Genomic DNA, 17,500 nt, shown 5'->3' with positions numbered 1-17,500 from the left:
ATAAACTACACTTTTATTATTAGAAGAAAAAATTCAAACTTCAAAAATCAAAAAAATAAAATTAAGTAAACAGAAATATTCAAATGATAAATTCTCATAGAAAAATAACGTAGATTCAGCATACGCACACGCTGTAAAAAATGACTGGGAATTTAACGTTACAGGTAAAAAATGGTAAAAAACGGTAAAAACCTGTAAAATGGTTAAATGTAAAAATAAATGCTTTGGTTAGTCAAGTGACTTTCTCATCACCTCCTGCATATCAGTGTGTTACAAAAACAGATTTCAGTACTTCGGTAGGTTGCTATATTAACATTATACCAGTGAATGAAATTACGGTATTTAAACGGTAAAAACCCAAAATGCATTTTTTACGGCAATTGATTTTTTTTTACTGTAAATTTCACGGAATCAGAAAACGAATGCATTCATCAGAACAGAATATGACTTGAACACGAGCGGATGCTTCATGCGGTGAACCGAGTCAGATCGGCCGTCCAGAGCCGGACACGAGTGTGAGAGACCGCTGGCGTTTGATCAGATCTGCTTTATTATTCTATTAGCGTAAGCTCCGATTAGAGAGGACGAGCGCCGACGTGTGCGTGTCTGCCGTGATTGAGACAGATGAGATTTCCACGCAGAAATCAATCGCTCCGGCGCTCAGGAAAGGCCAGGTGTCGTTTTCAGTGCTCGCCTTCAGTTTTTCCCTTACTTTACAAATCAAATATAATCACACGTCATTCAAATCAGACTTTAATTGCGTACATTTTAATCGCATCTCTCATATGGAAAATGCAATATTGCATTTGAATTTAGGTTCCCCAGTTTGACCTTATTAAAACAAATAAACTACTAACTACATTGTATTCGTGCAGCGTCGTTCATATGAAAATAATAAATAAAAAATTATATATAAATAAAAAAATAGGATCGTTTGTATCTTATCTATTAAACTCAATGGATAAAAATAAATAAATAACATTTTATTTGTGCAGAATTATTTATATCTATAAAACTCAAGATAAATAAATTAAAATACATTTAACTGGAATAGGATCATCTGTATCTTATCTGTTAAACGCAATAAACGTAAATAAGCAATTCATTTTATTAGTGTAGCATTATTCGTATCTGTCTAAAAAAACAAGAAAAATATGTATAAGTAAATAAAATACATTTCGTTAAATTAGGATCATTCGCATCTCATCTATTAAACTCAAGAAAAATAAATAAATGTATAATACATTTTGTGTAGCATAATTCATCTTTATATCTATAAAATTCAAGGAAAATGAAAATATATAAATATATAAATAAAACAATCTGTGTAACTCAATAAAAATGAATGATACATTTGATTTGTATAGCATTCATCTCTATCTATAGACCTTCTCAAATAAAAAATAAAAGAAATAAATAAAAGAAAGACCTATCTATGGTTTGTACTGATCGTCTAGTTTTTTTCTGTTGGCTCTTTCTGATGAAACCCGGCTGATGATGATTGGCTGTTGTGGTTTGTCAGCTGTATTGATTGGTCGGGACGAGCATCATTATATATAAATGCAGAATAATAATCTTTCATGAAACTCATCGCAGCAACCGATTGAGCGCTGCCATGTGCTTTCATGTGCCGATCAGATCAGTCTTTGTGTTCTGAAAATACTTGAAATACGCAGGATTGCTTTTTTGATCTTCTGGAGGCCCATTATTTCAGCTGCATTATTCATACAGAGCTTTTTTTGTTTCCTATTGTGTGTTTAAGAGCAGTGGCGAAGGCCCTGATTTATTTTATTGTATTTTTTTAAATTCATGTCACCCATTTGATGTTTCAGTTGTCATTCGCAGATATATTTTGAATTTGTGATGATCGACAACACGGTAATACTGTATTTCTGTATGTTGTATTTGTACAGTATCAAGGGACAGCAAAAATACATTGCTGATGTTTTATATTTAAGCATCCTTAAAACCAGATGAATAAATTAACCTGTAAAGTTGCATTAGATAATAAGACTTGCATTGACAGAATTATTTATTCATCTTTTAATTATAAGTCACAATGCATCAACATATTGAGATTTATGCAAAAAACAAAAAAGTGTAAAAATGTGCCAACGTGTTTAGAAATATAAATTTAATTCAAAACATTCCTTTTATTCTCTGAAAATAAGTCTTATAATGTAAATGAATTAATTTGAATAATGTTTACTAATAATGTTTTGCGTATCTAAATGTCATAGTTTTTTCTCAACTTGACTTCAAATAATTAAATAAAAATAAATATATAAAAAAATTAATTTCATTCGTATAGCACGTATTTACATCAAATTTATCAAATCTAAAAATGTGGTTGAAAAGTAAAAATTGCCAAAAAAACTACAACCTCAAGATACAGCTTTGCCCTTTAAAAATATAAATAAATATATAACAATAAAAATAATAAATAATAAAAATAAAAGATAAATTGTCATATAAAAATACATAAATATAAAAATAAAAATATGTAATATAAAAATAAATCAATTTTTTTAAGAAAAAAACTATATGCATCAAATATCTTACAATATTAGTGATTTATTTTTGATAATAGTTAGACATTTTTAATATAAAATATGAAAAGAAAAATATATTTTGATTCGTTGATGAGTGTGTGTTTAAAAAGACCCAACAAAGACATCAGACAGGGATTGTTCTCTCTCTCCTTTTATCCGTCTGTCTCTTTTCCTCCCTCACGCGCATTAATTATTATTCTCATTAATCTCAGCAGATATCTTCTCTGTCGTCGCTCCGCACCTCGAGCGCAGAATCCCCAGCTCATCGGGCAAAATTTACTCAAGGCTTTTGTGAACTTCCCTAATTAGCTTCGGTCCTCAGAATACCAATGAGCCGGCTTCCCAGTCCATGACCGATCCCAGCATGCATATGTGCCCCCGGACTTCAAATAATTCCAATAAAAAATAAATATATAAAAAAATACATTTCATTCGTATAGCGCGTATCTGCATAAAATGTACAAAATCCAAAAATGTGGTTGAAAAGTAAAAATTGCCAACAAAAAACAACAACCTCAAGATACACCTTTGCCCTTTAAAAAATATAAAATAAATATATATCAATAAAACAATAAAAATAACAAAAGGTGCCTATATAAAAAGGAATTGGTATTAATTGATATTTATAACATTGTCGAAATGACAGATTTTTATTTTATGAGCAAAATCATTAGGATATTGAGTAAATGTCCTACTGCAAATATATCAGAGCAGTAATGTGCTTGATTTGGACAACTTTAAAGATGATTTTTGATTTTATTGAACCCCCAGATTCCAGATTTCCAAATAGCTGTATTTCGGTCAAATATTATCCGTATATAGATGGAAAGATTATTCATTCAGCTCATATATGAATCTCAATTTCCAAAAAACGTGCACTCGCGCCTGGTTTTGCGTGTCCAGGGTCACAGATACAGCCACAAACCACATGTGCGTGTTTATATATGTGACGTGAGGAAATGAAAGTATCGCCCCCCAGAGGCCTGGAGAGGAACTCCAAGCATAGAGGACACAACTAAATGCATGATATTGCAATTTTTACGTGTGGTATATGGAGCGGCGCACGCATAAAAGACTAACCAGTGTTCATTTCCATTTCATGCAGCTGAACGTAAAAAGCAGGCGCTTGTGATCGAGCAGAAGAAGAGCGAGAAGCCCGTACCTTGATGGTGGGAAGCACTAAATCCATGGCGGCACACTGTCGAGGACTCAGACTGCGAGCTTCCTCCCGGATCACGTGCTCCTGAACACACAGAAAGACAGAGTCAGTCACCTGGACTAACTATATAAGTCACCTCACGTAAAGGTTTCAATGAAAACATGAATACATGCATAAAAGACGTGCGTTTTTATTTTAATTTAGCTATTAATAATAGACACACTCTCCATGCTAGATTGTATTTCATCTATAATTATATTTATGTAAATGAAATACATAAGACCTCCAGTAAAAATGATCTAATTTTTAGTTATTAAATTAAGTATTTCCTTTAAGCATTAAAGGATTTAAGCATCCTTTTAAGCTTTTCCTTCAAAAAAAAAAAAAAAACGTCCAACCATTTTGATAAAATATATCTTAAGTTACATATTTATTTCAGCTGTAAAGAAAAATATATATTCCCTCCATTATTTATTTATATATTTTAGTGCAGTCAAGCTATTAATTCTGATTAATCGCATCTAATCGTTTTTAAATTACATAATATATATGTGTGTGTATTGTATTTATTATGCAAATATCTATCTATCTATCTATCTGTATAAAGACGCACACATATTTAATATATAAACTAAACTTAAGCCATCTAGCAGATATGTTTTAATGTACTTTTTTTTGTTGTAGTGAAAAAATATGCATGCATATTAAAAAAACAGTTTGTTTCTCTCCTTTTTCTAAAAAGCCTTTCAAGGACGTGCAGCGCCTGTTAGTCTTTTAATACGAGCTTTGCATACGTCCAGCATTCAGAGGTCAGCAGGGCTTTTCCGAATCAAAGGCGACGGACCCCAGAAGTCAAGCAGTAGAGCTTCAGTTTGATTTAATCTAACAGGTCAGTGGCGTCGCTAAGTTTAATACAGAGTTGATCCGAGCTATCGATCAGAGCATCCAGAACCTCACTGGACGAGCAGCAGCTAAGCCCTTTCTTTTTCGTCTTGTTTTTCAGTACAGATGTTTGAGCATTCATTTCATTTCAAAACTTTTTGTTTTTTTTTTTTGGTTTAGATATTCGTGCAAGCAAACAAGACAAAGCACCGAATAACAAAATTGTTTTATTTTATTTTATTTTTTAAAATATTTTTAAATATGCATTTATTCATCAAGGATGCCTTAAATTAACGGAAAGTGACAATGAAGAGATATATTGCAAATAATTGTGACGTTAAAGACCGAAAATTCAGCTTTGATGACAGGAATAAATTACACTTTACAATATGTTTACATAGAAAACAGCTATTCACAAAACAATAATATTTCGCTATTTATTTTGCATTTTTGCTTAAAGCCTTGCTGAGCATAAGAGACCCCTTTGACCATCAAAAACGATCTATTTCAATCTAATTAAAAACATGCAATATTACTCAATTACCGACTCGCTCATAAACAACCGTGAGGTTGCTTCAAAACAGTGGCTTATGAATGAGTTTTAAGGCATTGTAAGCCTCGCTTTCCCTGGGTTTAGAAACAAAGCGCTTGGATTCTGCACAAAACCACTGAAGCACGGAGAACAGGTACCTTAAAAACGCATTCGAAGCTAAAGCTGCAATCGAGCAGAGATGTTTCAATGCACGTGAAATGAGACAGAGAGCGAGAGAGAGAGAGGGACAAATGAGACGGACTGCGGAGACATAATGACGAGAAGCCCTCCGTCTGTCTGACACCTGCTCAGATCCTCCTCTGGACGTAAACTCCTCGGCGGGCGCATATAATTACACCAGATGAAGCGGGAAACTTTCCATAATGATGCAACCCGGGCGGCGTTTGACCGACAGCCGTAAAGCCGAGGGCCTAAGCAGCTAAACGGGAGCTACGGGAAATTTGTGAGGAGAGCAGAAGGACATCCAGAGCTCCAAACACTGAAGACGCTTTAAGCTCAACGTGCACCGTCCGCTATCTGTAAGTTGTGCAAACTGTTAAGTGTGCGAACACTTACGTGCGTTAAGTGGTACGACCGTGCATTTCTGAAAACGACCTGTTTCTCAAAAGAAAGAGTCGACTCCGAATCACTGAAACGAGTCGCTTTTAAAACGAGTCCCCAGACGTTTCATGTCGACGTCAAAACGAATCTTTAGCTTATTTTGGTCTGAATGAAAATGCAGATTCATTCTTCACCACTAGGCGTCGCTTCTGGAGCGATTAAAACTCGTTGAACGAATCGTTTGGGAGTCGGTAGACGAATAAGGTAAAAAATAAATGCATATCATGTTTTTTGACCTTGCATCCACGTCAGGCTGTCGTTTCGACGTACGAAACTTTCCTAACCATTAATATGGGCTCTTTAAACCAATCACCAGCTGTTGTGGGGTCATGCTCAAACACGTGCAAAAAAAATAAACAAATCTCCAATTGTTTCACACATTTTGCTAAAATTGCCATTATTTATGCAGATGCTTTTATCCAAAGTGTCTTTCGATGTTCTGAAAATATTATTTCTGAACCATACAGTATGGTAGATGAGCGTACAAGTTTCCTGAGCGATCTACAAAAGGATTTTTTTTAAATGAGGTTCATTTTGCATACATGCATAGATAAATATTGATTAAGCACAACGTTTCCAGAAAAAACGAAAACAACCACAAAGCTAATTTTGTGCCTGTGTTTTAAGGATGTTATTTAAAAAACATACAACGTTGAAAGAACGTTTTATTAACGTTAGTTCAAGAACCTTTGCCGAATCATTCTTAGGCACGTTCCCTGTTGACTCGGATGATTTTGAACTACATTTTTGCAGTTATAACAACGCAATTCTGATTGTATGGGTCAACTGTGCCTTTAAAATGAAAGCTGCGCCGTGCTCTTTTGCACAGACTGGAAGAGCGAGTCGTCACCTTGAGTTTGGAGAGCTGGCCGAGGTCCTTGGCAGCGCTGAAAATCATCTGAGCCCCTTGCTGTTGAACAAAAGCACAAACACAAAGAGCTGACATGTAATCGACTCCTCAGGGAACGAAGTGTCTCAGAAAACAGAGCTTGTTCGGGGCGTCCAGCGGCTGAGTCAGCTTTTTAAGAGCACGGACGGAAAGCTTGTCGCTTACTGGAACGTTGTTTCCAAAAAAACAATGTGCCAACATTTCATTTAATTGAAACTGAAATTAAATGTACAATTAAATTAAACAAGAAATACTTTAAATATGTTAGCATATTTTAGCTATGAAATGAAATATGCAAGCTTTGCTTTATATGCAAGCTTTATTTTAGCTATAAAGTAAAATACAAAAGGTCTCCTAGCTAAATATTTACTCCATGATACAGTATTTCCATTTGTTTAGCTATGAAATATTTTTATTATTTTAAAGCTTTGAAATAATCTATATATATCTCCATTATTTTACTTTAGTTTAGCTCTAAAGCAAAATATATAACGTACAACCCCTCATTTAATATTGTATATTTTTATACATTATATTTCATAAAATATTATATTTTGTTTTAGCCTTCGATTATTAAATTTGTTTGCATTAATTAATTTTATATTTATTTATTTATATTAATTAAATTAAAGCTATAAAGTAAAACAGGTTACAGGTTATCCATGAAATATTTTACAATATAAAAGCCTTCCATTAAATGGTGTATTTTATTTGATCTATGAAATAAAACCTACTAAGCTCTCCCTTATTCTATTTTATCTTAGCTATGAGGTACTTTATTTTTTATTTCATTTTATATAAATCGCTTATTTACTTTTAATTCATTTTCTAGCTATGAAATACAATATACAAGTCTTCCATAAAAATTAAATAAGTAAATAATTAATACTATATAATATTACAAAAAAATAAAGTCCTGATTATAGTTGTTCCTCTTTATATTTTTTCAAACAGGTCTTTTTCCATCCTCAGCTGATCTGTGTTTGCTAGAGAGGTGTGTGTGTGTGTGTGTGTGTGTGTGCGTGTGTGTGTGTGTGTATGTGTGTGTGTGTGTGTGTGTGTGTGTGTGTGTGTGTGTGTGTGTGTGTGTGTGTGTGTGTATGTGTGTGTGTGTGTGTGTGTGTGTGTGTGTGTGTGTGTGTGTGTGTGTGTGTGTGTGTGTGTGTGTGTGTGTGTGTGTGTGTGTGTGTGTGTGTGTGTGTGTGTGTGTGTGTGTGTGTGTGTGTGTGTGTGTGTGTGTGTGTGTGTGTGTGTGTGTGTGTGTATGTATGTGTGTGTGTGTGTGTGTGTGTGTGTGTGTGTGTGTGTGTGTGTGTGTGTGTGTGTGTGTGTGTGTGTGTGTGTGTGTGTGTGTGTGTGTGTGTGTGTGTGTGTGTGTGTGTGTGTGTGTGTGTGTGTGTGTGTGTGTGTGTGTGTGTGTGTGTGTGTGTGTGTGTGTGTGTGTGTGTGTGTGTGTGTGTGTGTGTGTGTGTGTGTGTGTGTGTGTGTGTGTGTGTGTGTGTGTGTGTGTGTGTGTGTGTGTGTGTGTGTGTGTGTGTGTGTGTGTGTGTGTGTGTGTGTGTGTGTGTGTGTGTGTGTGTGTGTGTGTGTGTGTGTGTGTGTGTGTGTGTGTGTGTGTGTGTGTGTGTGTGTGTGTGTGTGTGTGTGTGTGTGTGTGTGTGTGTGTGTGTGTGTGTGTGTGTGTGTGTGTGTGTGTGTGTGTGTGTGTGTGTGTGTGTGTGTGTGTGTGTGTGTGTGTGTGTGTGTGTGTGTGTGTGTGTGTGTGTGTGTGTGTGAGTGTGTGTGTGTGTGTGTGTGTGTGTGTGTATGTGTGTGTGTGTGTGTGTGTGTGTGTGTGTGTGTGTGTGTGTGTGTGTGTGTGTGTGTGTGTGTGTGTGTGTGTGTGTGTGTGTGTGTGTGTGTGTGTGTGTGTGTGTGTGTGTGTGTGTGTGTGTGTGTGTGTGTGTGTGTGTGTGTGTGTGTGTGTGTGTGTGTGTGTGTGTGTGTGTGTGTGTGTGTGTGTGTGTGAGTGTGTGAGTGTGTGTGTGTATGTGTGTGTGTGTGTGTGTGTGTGTGTGTGTATATGTGTGTGTGCGTGTGTGTGTGTGTGTGGCGCTCACCGTCTGGTCTGAGAGAGGTGGAAGAACGATCTGTCGCTCGATGGTGTTGAGCACAATCTTCCACAGCTCCTTCAGGACCCGTTTGAGAACCGTCTTCTCACAGATCTTGGCAAACAGGATTAGGCTGGAGAGAAAAAGAGGGATGGAGTGAAGGAGAGAAAATCAGCCGGTGCTGGAAGAGACGTATCTGTGCGTCTCCTCACTTCTTGTCCAGCAGGTCCATGAGTGGTCTGAGGACGGTCTCAGCGTCCATGGCGGCGTTGCTCTTGTTCCCTGCGCTTCCCTTCATCTGAATCAGCTCCTGGTTCATCTGTTTCACACAGTCCTCGATGACCGGCTTGAAACTGCACAGACACAGTACACTTAAAAACTACCAGCATCCATCTGAGAACGACAACACATTAGTGTTTGTTACCAGCAGTGTGTCTATATAACAATGAAATAAAATGTAAAAAATGAAAAAATGTAATAACACTATACATTCCAGCTCTTCTGTATGTGACCTAATAAAATGTAAAAATCTTATATAAAATAAAAAAAATTAAATAAAAGAGACTATTGATTCCAGCTCATCTGTATACAACCAAATAAAATGTAAAAATCTTATATAAAATATAAAAAATATAATTATATAACACTATATATTCCAGCTCATTTGCATATCTATATAACAATGAAATAAAATATTTAAAAAATGTATAACGCTATATATTCCAGTTCATCTGTATGTAACCTAATACAATGTAAAAATCTTACATAAAAATTAAAAATTAAATAAAAAAGCCTATATATTCCAGCTCAGTTGTATACAACCAAATAAAATTTAAAAATCTTCTATAAATTATAAAAATAAATAAAAAAACTATAAATTGCAGCTCATCTATATATATCCAAACAAAATGTAAAAATCTTCTAGAAAATATAAAAAGTGTAATTATATAACACTATATATTCCAGCTCATCTGTATATAACCAAATAAAATGTAAAAATCTTATATAAAAATTAAAAATTAAATAAAAAGACTATACATTTCAGCTCATCTGTATATAACCAAATAAAATGTAAAATCTTATATAAATTATAAAAAAAGAAAAAGACTATACTATTCCCAGGAAATAGACTATACTATTTTTAAATACAGTTAAAAGTGTATTTTATTTTAGCTACACAATAAATATGTATAAGACATTTATTAAATATTTGTGAGTCTGGACCACAAACCCAGTCACTAGGGAAAGTTTTTGAGATTCATACATCATCTGAATAAATAATCTTTCCATTGATGTATGCTTTATTACGATCAGACAATATTTGGAAGAGAAAATCTGGAATTTGAGGGTGCAAAAAAATCTAAATATTGAGAAAATCACCTTTAAACTTGTTCAAATGAAGTTCTTGGCAATGCATCTTTAATAATTAAAACTTTACGTTATATTTACGGTAGGAACTTTACTAAATATCTTCAAGGAACATGATCTTAATATCCTAACGATTTTTGGCATAAAAGAAAAATGTGTATATATATATATATATATATATATATATATATATATATATATATATATATATATATATATATATATATATATATATATATTTTAGATTATGTAAATCTCATAATGCCATTTTAATACATCTCACTTGGTTCGAGGGTCACATATCATAGTCACGGCATCCGATCAAATATGTATTCATCACTGAGTCAAATTTCTTTTCACTTGACTTGTTCATATTTGCAGCGTTCTCCATAATTCACCTGGAGCCGAAGACGCCGCTGAGCTCGTCCAGCACCGTGTTGAGTTTATTCTGCAGCTCTTTCAGCAGATCGCTGGCCTCGGCGTCCAGCTGCAAAACACACACACACACACACACACACACACACACACACACACACACACACACACACCACAGGCCTATTGTAAGCTGCTTTGCATTACTATTAACAACTGATTGTCCAAAAATGTATTTATTAGTCATATCCAGAGTCTAAAGATGAATGAAATGCTGTAAGTTAAATAAAACAGGTGCAAAATCCCTATTTTTTTTCTTTTCTTTTGTAAATATGTTTTTCTAAATATGCAAAATATATTCGTATGGCCTATAAATGCATGTACATGTATGTAGTATATAATAAAAAAATGTAATAAATAAATAAAATGAAATTATTTATTACTAAATAAACAAATAAAACATGGCATAAAAATGTAATTAATAAAAAACTATCTATCTATCTATATTATTATTATTTGTTTTTATATATATATATATTATATATATTATATATATATTTATTATCTTAGAATTTATATTGCTCCTTTTTTTAGCCTGTAGACAGAAACAGTTGATGTTTGTTTGTGTTTTAATGCAGAAGAAAGCTCTGTTTTGGTGAACAGTGAGATCTCAGTGAAGCACACAAGAGCAGATGATTTTACCCATAATGCACGCCGTGAATCTGTGCTCTACCTTTGGTTAAGTTATATTTCTATAGATGCAGCACAAAGCTTTGATCTTGGCTGTTCTCATCACGCGGAGCGAGTCGGGACGTGCCGGGGATGAATGGCTGATTTGTGAACTGTAACGGTGTTTATGGTTCTCGGGAAGCGGAGGGCCGTCCGGATCAATCAGCGATGGCAGCGGGCCGATGCTGCTGTGTGAGATCTCATCAGGTTAATGGAGATCAGGGCCGTCTGTCACTGACAGAGAAACACGGCCAGCAGCCAGCACTGATAACACAAGCAGCTCAACACCTTAGTACTTCATCTGCAGCTCTATCCGAATCTGCTTCCCCCTTAACTCCCCTTAAAATCACCATGATGTTCATTTATAGTAATATTACTAAAAATAAAATAATAATAATAATAATAATTCTAAATATTAATATGTCCTCTCGGCTCTCGTAGACCCGTGGCTCCCATAAAAGAAAAAAATATGTATATATATATATATATATATATATATATATATATATATATATATATATATATATATATATATATATATATATATATATATATATATATATATATATATATATATATATATATATAAATGCATAGAAATATTATATAAATATATATTTACTTTATATTTAAAAAAATACTGAAGAAGAAAAGTATATTTAAGTTTGAGGTACATATAAATATATACATTTTAAAAAATTCTAAATGTAAATGATTGTTCAAAAAAACTATATATATTGTTTTGTACTATATATACTACTATGTATATTTTTTTAATACTATATATATATATATATATATATATATATATATATATATATATATATATATATATATATATATGATTTAGTTATGATTGTTTATGTTATATTATGATTATATATATGATTTATTTATATTATAGTATGCAATTTTTGACTATTTAGTACTTTTATCACCTGTTAAACTGCTAAATAAAAACATATGCGAGCTTTACTGTAATACATTTTTCCCTCAACGTGGTTATAAGAATTAGTGTAGAAAAAGAATTAAATAATAGTTTTAATCTTGATTGCGAACAGGAAAATGCCGCATCACCACAAAAGTTTTTAACCCACGAGGCAGAAAGACGAGCGACCCAACAAACAAAAATATGACTCATGCATGGGACTTCATGTATTTTTTAAAATGTTTTGCATCTGCGCACGGATTTAAAAGCATCTGAAATCAGGGAGGTCCGACTGACGGCAATAATCACCAACGTGCTGAATCGGGGTCTAAACCCGAAATATTAACATTGTTAAGTTATATCCGAATTCATTATACTCCAATTAGATTCTTAATGCTGTGAAATCGTACAGAAGATTGCTCTTGTGTACCGCACCTGTGGTCTACCTCCACGATTAATTAGCAGATAACGTGCGACCCTGACGGACGGCGGCGCTCGCGCAATCACCGCTAACTTTGACTCCCGCAATTAATTTTTCTTGGACAGTTCGGGATCTTTTATTTATGAATCCATGATAACGAGCCGCCGTAATTACATTTTTCTTTCACTTGGCTAATTGCTCTGGGAACGGTGGCCCTGGCAGAGCGGGCAGGGTTATATTTGGAGCGTTTCGCTTTTATTTCCTCGGGAACGAATTGAGCTTCACGAGGGAAGCAGAATTCATAAATTAGTCACTCTTTCAAGCAGCTGGACTCTTTTTAAAGCGCCGCGGCCTTCAGTTGAACAGAGGTAAGACATATAACCGTAATCTGACAGACCTCTGGCGCTCGTACGAACGATCTGCCTTCATGAATCTTTCATGTGAAGCGCTTTATAGCTGGACAAAAGCTAGCCAGTGATTTCAGCACATTATGAACGGCATTAAACGACAACTAATATACACGTGCCATTTCTTTCCCCGTTGTGTAAGTTCACAGCCATAACTGATGGTTTATGTATATCACATATCAGAGGTTTATGCTGAAGGAGCATGCAAACAATCAACTTTCATGATGCTGAAGAGCTGTCACGAGAGATGAGCGGGATGAGCAGTAAAGGCTCCGCCCTCTACTGGAAAAAGGGGAGGGTAACAGCAGCTTATTTGCATTTGCCCACCAATTCTACATCACTGACTGTTTAGCTCCACCCATCGACTCTACATCACTGCCTGATTAACCCTACCCACCAATTCTACGTCACTGACTGTTAAGCTCCGCCCATCGATTCTACATCACTGCCTGTTTAGCCCCGCCTACCGACTCTACATCACTGCCTGATTAGCCCTACCCTTAAATTCTATGTCACTGTTTAGCTCCGCCCATCGACTATACATGAACTGCCTGATTAACCCTACCCATAAATTCTACGTCACTGACTGTTAAGCTCTGCCCATCAATTCTACTTTACTGACTCTTTAGCCCCACCCACCAATTCTACAGCACAGCCTGTTTAGTCCCGCCCACCAACTCTACATCCCTGCCTGATTAGCCTTACCCTTAAATTCTACATCACTGACTGTTTAGCTCCGCCCATCGACTATACATCACTGCCTGATTAGCCCTACCCATAAATTCTACGTCACTGACTGTTAAGCTCCGCCCATCGATTCTACTTCACTGTTTAGCCTCACCGATCAATTCTACATCACTGCCTGTTTAGCCCCGCCCACCGATTCCACATCATTGCCTGTTTAGCTCCTCCCACCGATTTAACACCTTTGTATCTTTGTAGCCCCGCCCACCGATTGTACATCACTGCCTTTGTAGCCCCGCCCACCGATTCTACAGCACTGCCTGTTTAGCCCCGCCCAACGATCCTACATCACTGTCTGTTTAGCCCCGCCCACCGATTCTACAGCACAACCGGTTTAGCGCCGCCCAACGATTCTAGCTCTCTGTCTGTGTAACCCCGCCCACCAATTTTACATCACTTACTGTTTACCCTACTTGGCTGCCTGTTTAGCCCCGCCTACTGACTCACGCATATAGGGTTTTCAAGAGAGGTGATCACACAGCTTTACACAGAAATGTATTTTTATGTGAAAATTATTTTATAAGAATAGTGCAACCTAAACATCAGGAACAAACTAAAGCCTTCCAAATTCTGGTATCCATAATCATAATCATTACACATGATTAAAAAGCAAGTTCAGGCAAACCGGCTCTGCTAGCCATGAGTAAAGGGTTAGTTCAGCAAAAATTCTAATCCTGTCATCATTTATTCACCTTCAGGTTCATTGAAACCTGTCACTTTTTTATTCCCCCCATGGAAAAGAATTTATGCAATATTTTCAAGCTGCTCTGTTCCAAAAGAAAGCGATGCAATGCAAAAAAAGCTAATTGCAATGTTGTTATGCTCCAAAAACATCATAAAAGCATCATTTGTGACTTTTCTCGGCCTAAATGTACACACAAATCTGTCACATGACTTGAAATATATGCATGAGACTATATACTGTACATGTGCATGAGTGACAGACTACTTTTATGATACTTTTAAGCTGCTGTTTGTCATTTTTACAGCTTATTCATCATTCATCTACATTGCATGGGAGAATAATAATTGTTGTTTTGTGTTCCACAAAAATTAGAAAGTTATAAAGGTTTGAAACAACACACTCAAATTATTATTTAGGCCTAAATTTAAGATTTATGCATTTGAATTGCATATAAAAACCATTTGCATTAAACAGATTTAATAAAATTAAAGTGATATGTACAGCTCTCGGTCATGCATAAATGAAACCGGTCAGATTTAATTAAATTAAGTCAGATTTAATAATTAAGTAAATGTGTTTAGCAAACAATAACCAGCTTTATATATTAATAATAAATAAATACTTTTTTCATTCTTATATTTTAAATCAACATAATTTCCCCAACAATTAGCTATTTTTGAACATTCATAATTTTTTAACTTTAGGCATTAGCCCATATTATAATAAATTTACTCATGGCAAAAATAAATAAATAAACAATAAATAAAATAAATAAAAAAATCGAATAATAAATAATACATTTCCAATTTTGTTCTTAAAATGTGATTTAAAAAAATTATATATATATATATATATATATTTGATTATTTTTTTATTTATAAGGTACATTTTTAATTTAGAGTAAATAAATGTGATGACTGACTGTAAATAATGACTGACTGTTACTTTTTGTCTGAATGACCCTTTAAACACTGAGTGTTAGCAGCCTCAGTCGTCCTTGTGAGCTTTCATGCCAGGAAACTCGAGCAGGTGCAGCATGCTCTTGAGGGGGCGGGACAGGAAGTACGAGAGACAGGAAGTGAGGCGCTTCAATGGGTGCTCGTGCTGCTCAAAGGTGTCCAGTCGAACCGCTCAACCAGGATGAATCAGGACCGTACGCTACAGTCAGAATTCACACCGAGAGCAGCGTCATCATGTGCTGTCATTTAATGTGGCTCCAAACAGAAAGACAGAAAGTCTCACGGGTCTGGAACGACATGAGGACGAGCAAATGATGACAGAATTCTGTCTGTAGAGCAGCGGCGTATAGAGATGCTAGAGGAAACCTGTCCACACACCTTGCAGAAGACCACAGTCCCTTCCTCCTGGTGCAAGAGCCCAGAGGAGACGGGAACGACAAGAAACAAGGACATTGTCATAGTTGGAGAGAACAGAGAGAAGAATCACAACACGCATGCACAGTTCACAGAGGGAGGTTAAGTTGTGTTCACATCATGCAGAATTACCGTAATCATGAGGAGACTCTGAGACTCTGCTCCGAACTCACCGAATCGCTCGGAAACGGTTGCCATGGCAACACCGGATGTCAAACGAATCCGTGGACGCGTGGCTAATCTTCAATAGGTTTGGGGGGACGGAGAATCCTTTGCTTTTTTTAATTCGTGCAATTAATTTCGCGGTTCTCCTAAAGGAGCGGTTCACCCAAAAATGAGCTTGCTGTCGACCCATTTGAGATGCGGATGAGTTCGTTTCTTCATCGGAAACGCAGCGTTCAGTCACTCGCTCTGCGGTGAATGGGTGCCGTCAGAATGAGAGACTAAACAGCTGATAAAAGCGCCACAATAACAAATTATAATCATTGATTGTTACCCTACTTTGTGAGAAGCGTGTCATTTCTGACTGGCTGTTTAGAGAACATATAGACAAGGATATGTCCAAATAAACAAAAATGTAAATTGTTTAAAAAAATATTAAATGGAATGAAATGAAATAATAAGATAAAGCATTATAGCAGTATTGCTTTTATCAAAAAAGTAACAAAAAGCAAAAAAAAAAAAAAAAAAAATATATATATATATATATATATATATATATATATATATATATATATACATATATACATAATATATACAGTATATATACAAAAACTATGTTTTTAGTTAAAATAAAATCAAAAAAGTGACAAAAGCAATAATGTAAAAAAAAAAATATATATATATATATATATATATATACATTATATGCATATATAAATATAAATATATATATATATATATATATATATATATATATATATATATATTTTTTTTTTTTTTTTTTAAAAACTATGTTAAAATAAAAGTTAAAATTATTTAGTTAAAATAAAATCAAAAAAGTGACAAAAGCAATAATGTAAAAAAAAAAAACAATAATGTAAAAAATTTAATAAAATATTACCAAAAAAATATTTTTGTTTAAATAAATCTAATAAAATAAAATGCTAGCAAAGACAGTACTGTTTTTGTTTAGTGTATTTGTTAAGTATAAAATGAATCTTTAAGCAGTCCTCCTGAAAGAGGCATTGATGAATTCATAAGGAATCTAGCTCCTGGTAACTCGGCCTATTCAGCGCCATATAAATCCTCCGTGTGTAGAAAACTAACCAGCTGAAGTTCCAGAGGAAGACCTGGATTACGGGTGTAATTACGGTAATTCATACATTCATGAGCGCAGCTTTACAGTAAGGGACGTTCACCAGCTTCACAGACAGTTAGTGGGAGTCTTCAGAAACACGGCTTGCATCACTGACCTGTTTTCCTCCCATGGACTCGAACATCTTCTCCAGCTGAACTCGGAGCTGCTGGATGTTGTTCAGGAGGATGCAGGGCTGTCAGGAGAAGAAAGACAGACAAGATATTTCACGACTGATCGATTGGACCGCTTTCCAGATACATTCGGTCTTCAAAACCCTCCGCCCGGGTGATGCAAGGAGACGTCTGTACTAGAAGAGAATATACACACAAGGCATCGATTCGTCTGGATGCTGATCGTTGATTTCGCACATCTTACTTTCATCAGTGGCAGTAAATCTGAATTTCATTACACAGAGATCTACGCCTCCGCCTCTCCAGAGAAATGATAG

General features: G+C 35.1%; 1 protein-coding gene across 2 annotated transcripts in view; it reads right to left on the bottom strand.

Moving 5' to 3' along the window:
• Nucleotides 1-17,500, bottom strand: part of LOC122363047 (protein unc-13 homolog C) — a 138,025-nt gene that overhangs the window by 15,397 nt on the left and 105,128 nt on the right. Inside the window, exons 24-30 of one of the 2 annotated variants that reach the window (XM_043264911.1) lie at nt 17,168-17,245; nt 15,717-15,743; nt 10,492-10,580; nt 8,938-9,078; nt 8,735-8,858; nt 6,597-6,656; nt 3,715-3,795 (exon numbers count right to left, since the gene is read on the bottom strand). In XM_043264911.1, the coding sequence (XP_043120846.1) occupies nt 3,715-3,795; nt 6,597-6,656; nt 8,735-8,858; nt 8,938-9,078; nt 10,492-10,580; nt 15,717-15,743; nt 17,168-17,245 (600 nt within the window). The remainder of the gene's footprint in view (nt 1-3,714; nt 3,796-6,596; nt 6,657-8,734; nt 8,859-8,937; nt 9,079-10,491; nt 10,581-15,716; nt 15,744-17,167; nt 17,246-17,500) is intronic. The other variant, XM_043264912.1, reaches the window with a different exon arrangement.

The sequence above is a fragment of the Puntigrus tetrazona genome, chromosome 18 (genome assembly GCF_018831695.1).
Source record: "Puntigrus tetrazona isolate hp1 chromosome 18, ASM1883169v1, whole genome shotgun sequence".
NCBI lineage: Eukaryota > Metazoa > Chordata > Actinopteri > Cypriniformes > Cyprinidae > Puntigrus > Puntigrus tetrazona.
This window is presented reverse-complemented; position numbering and strand designations above follow the sequence as displayed.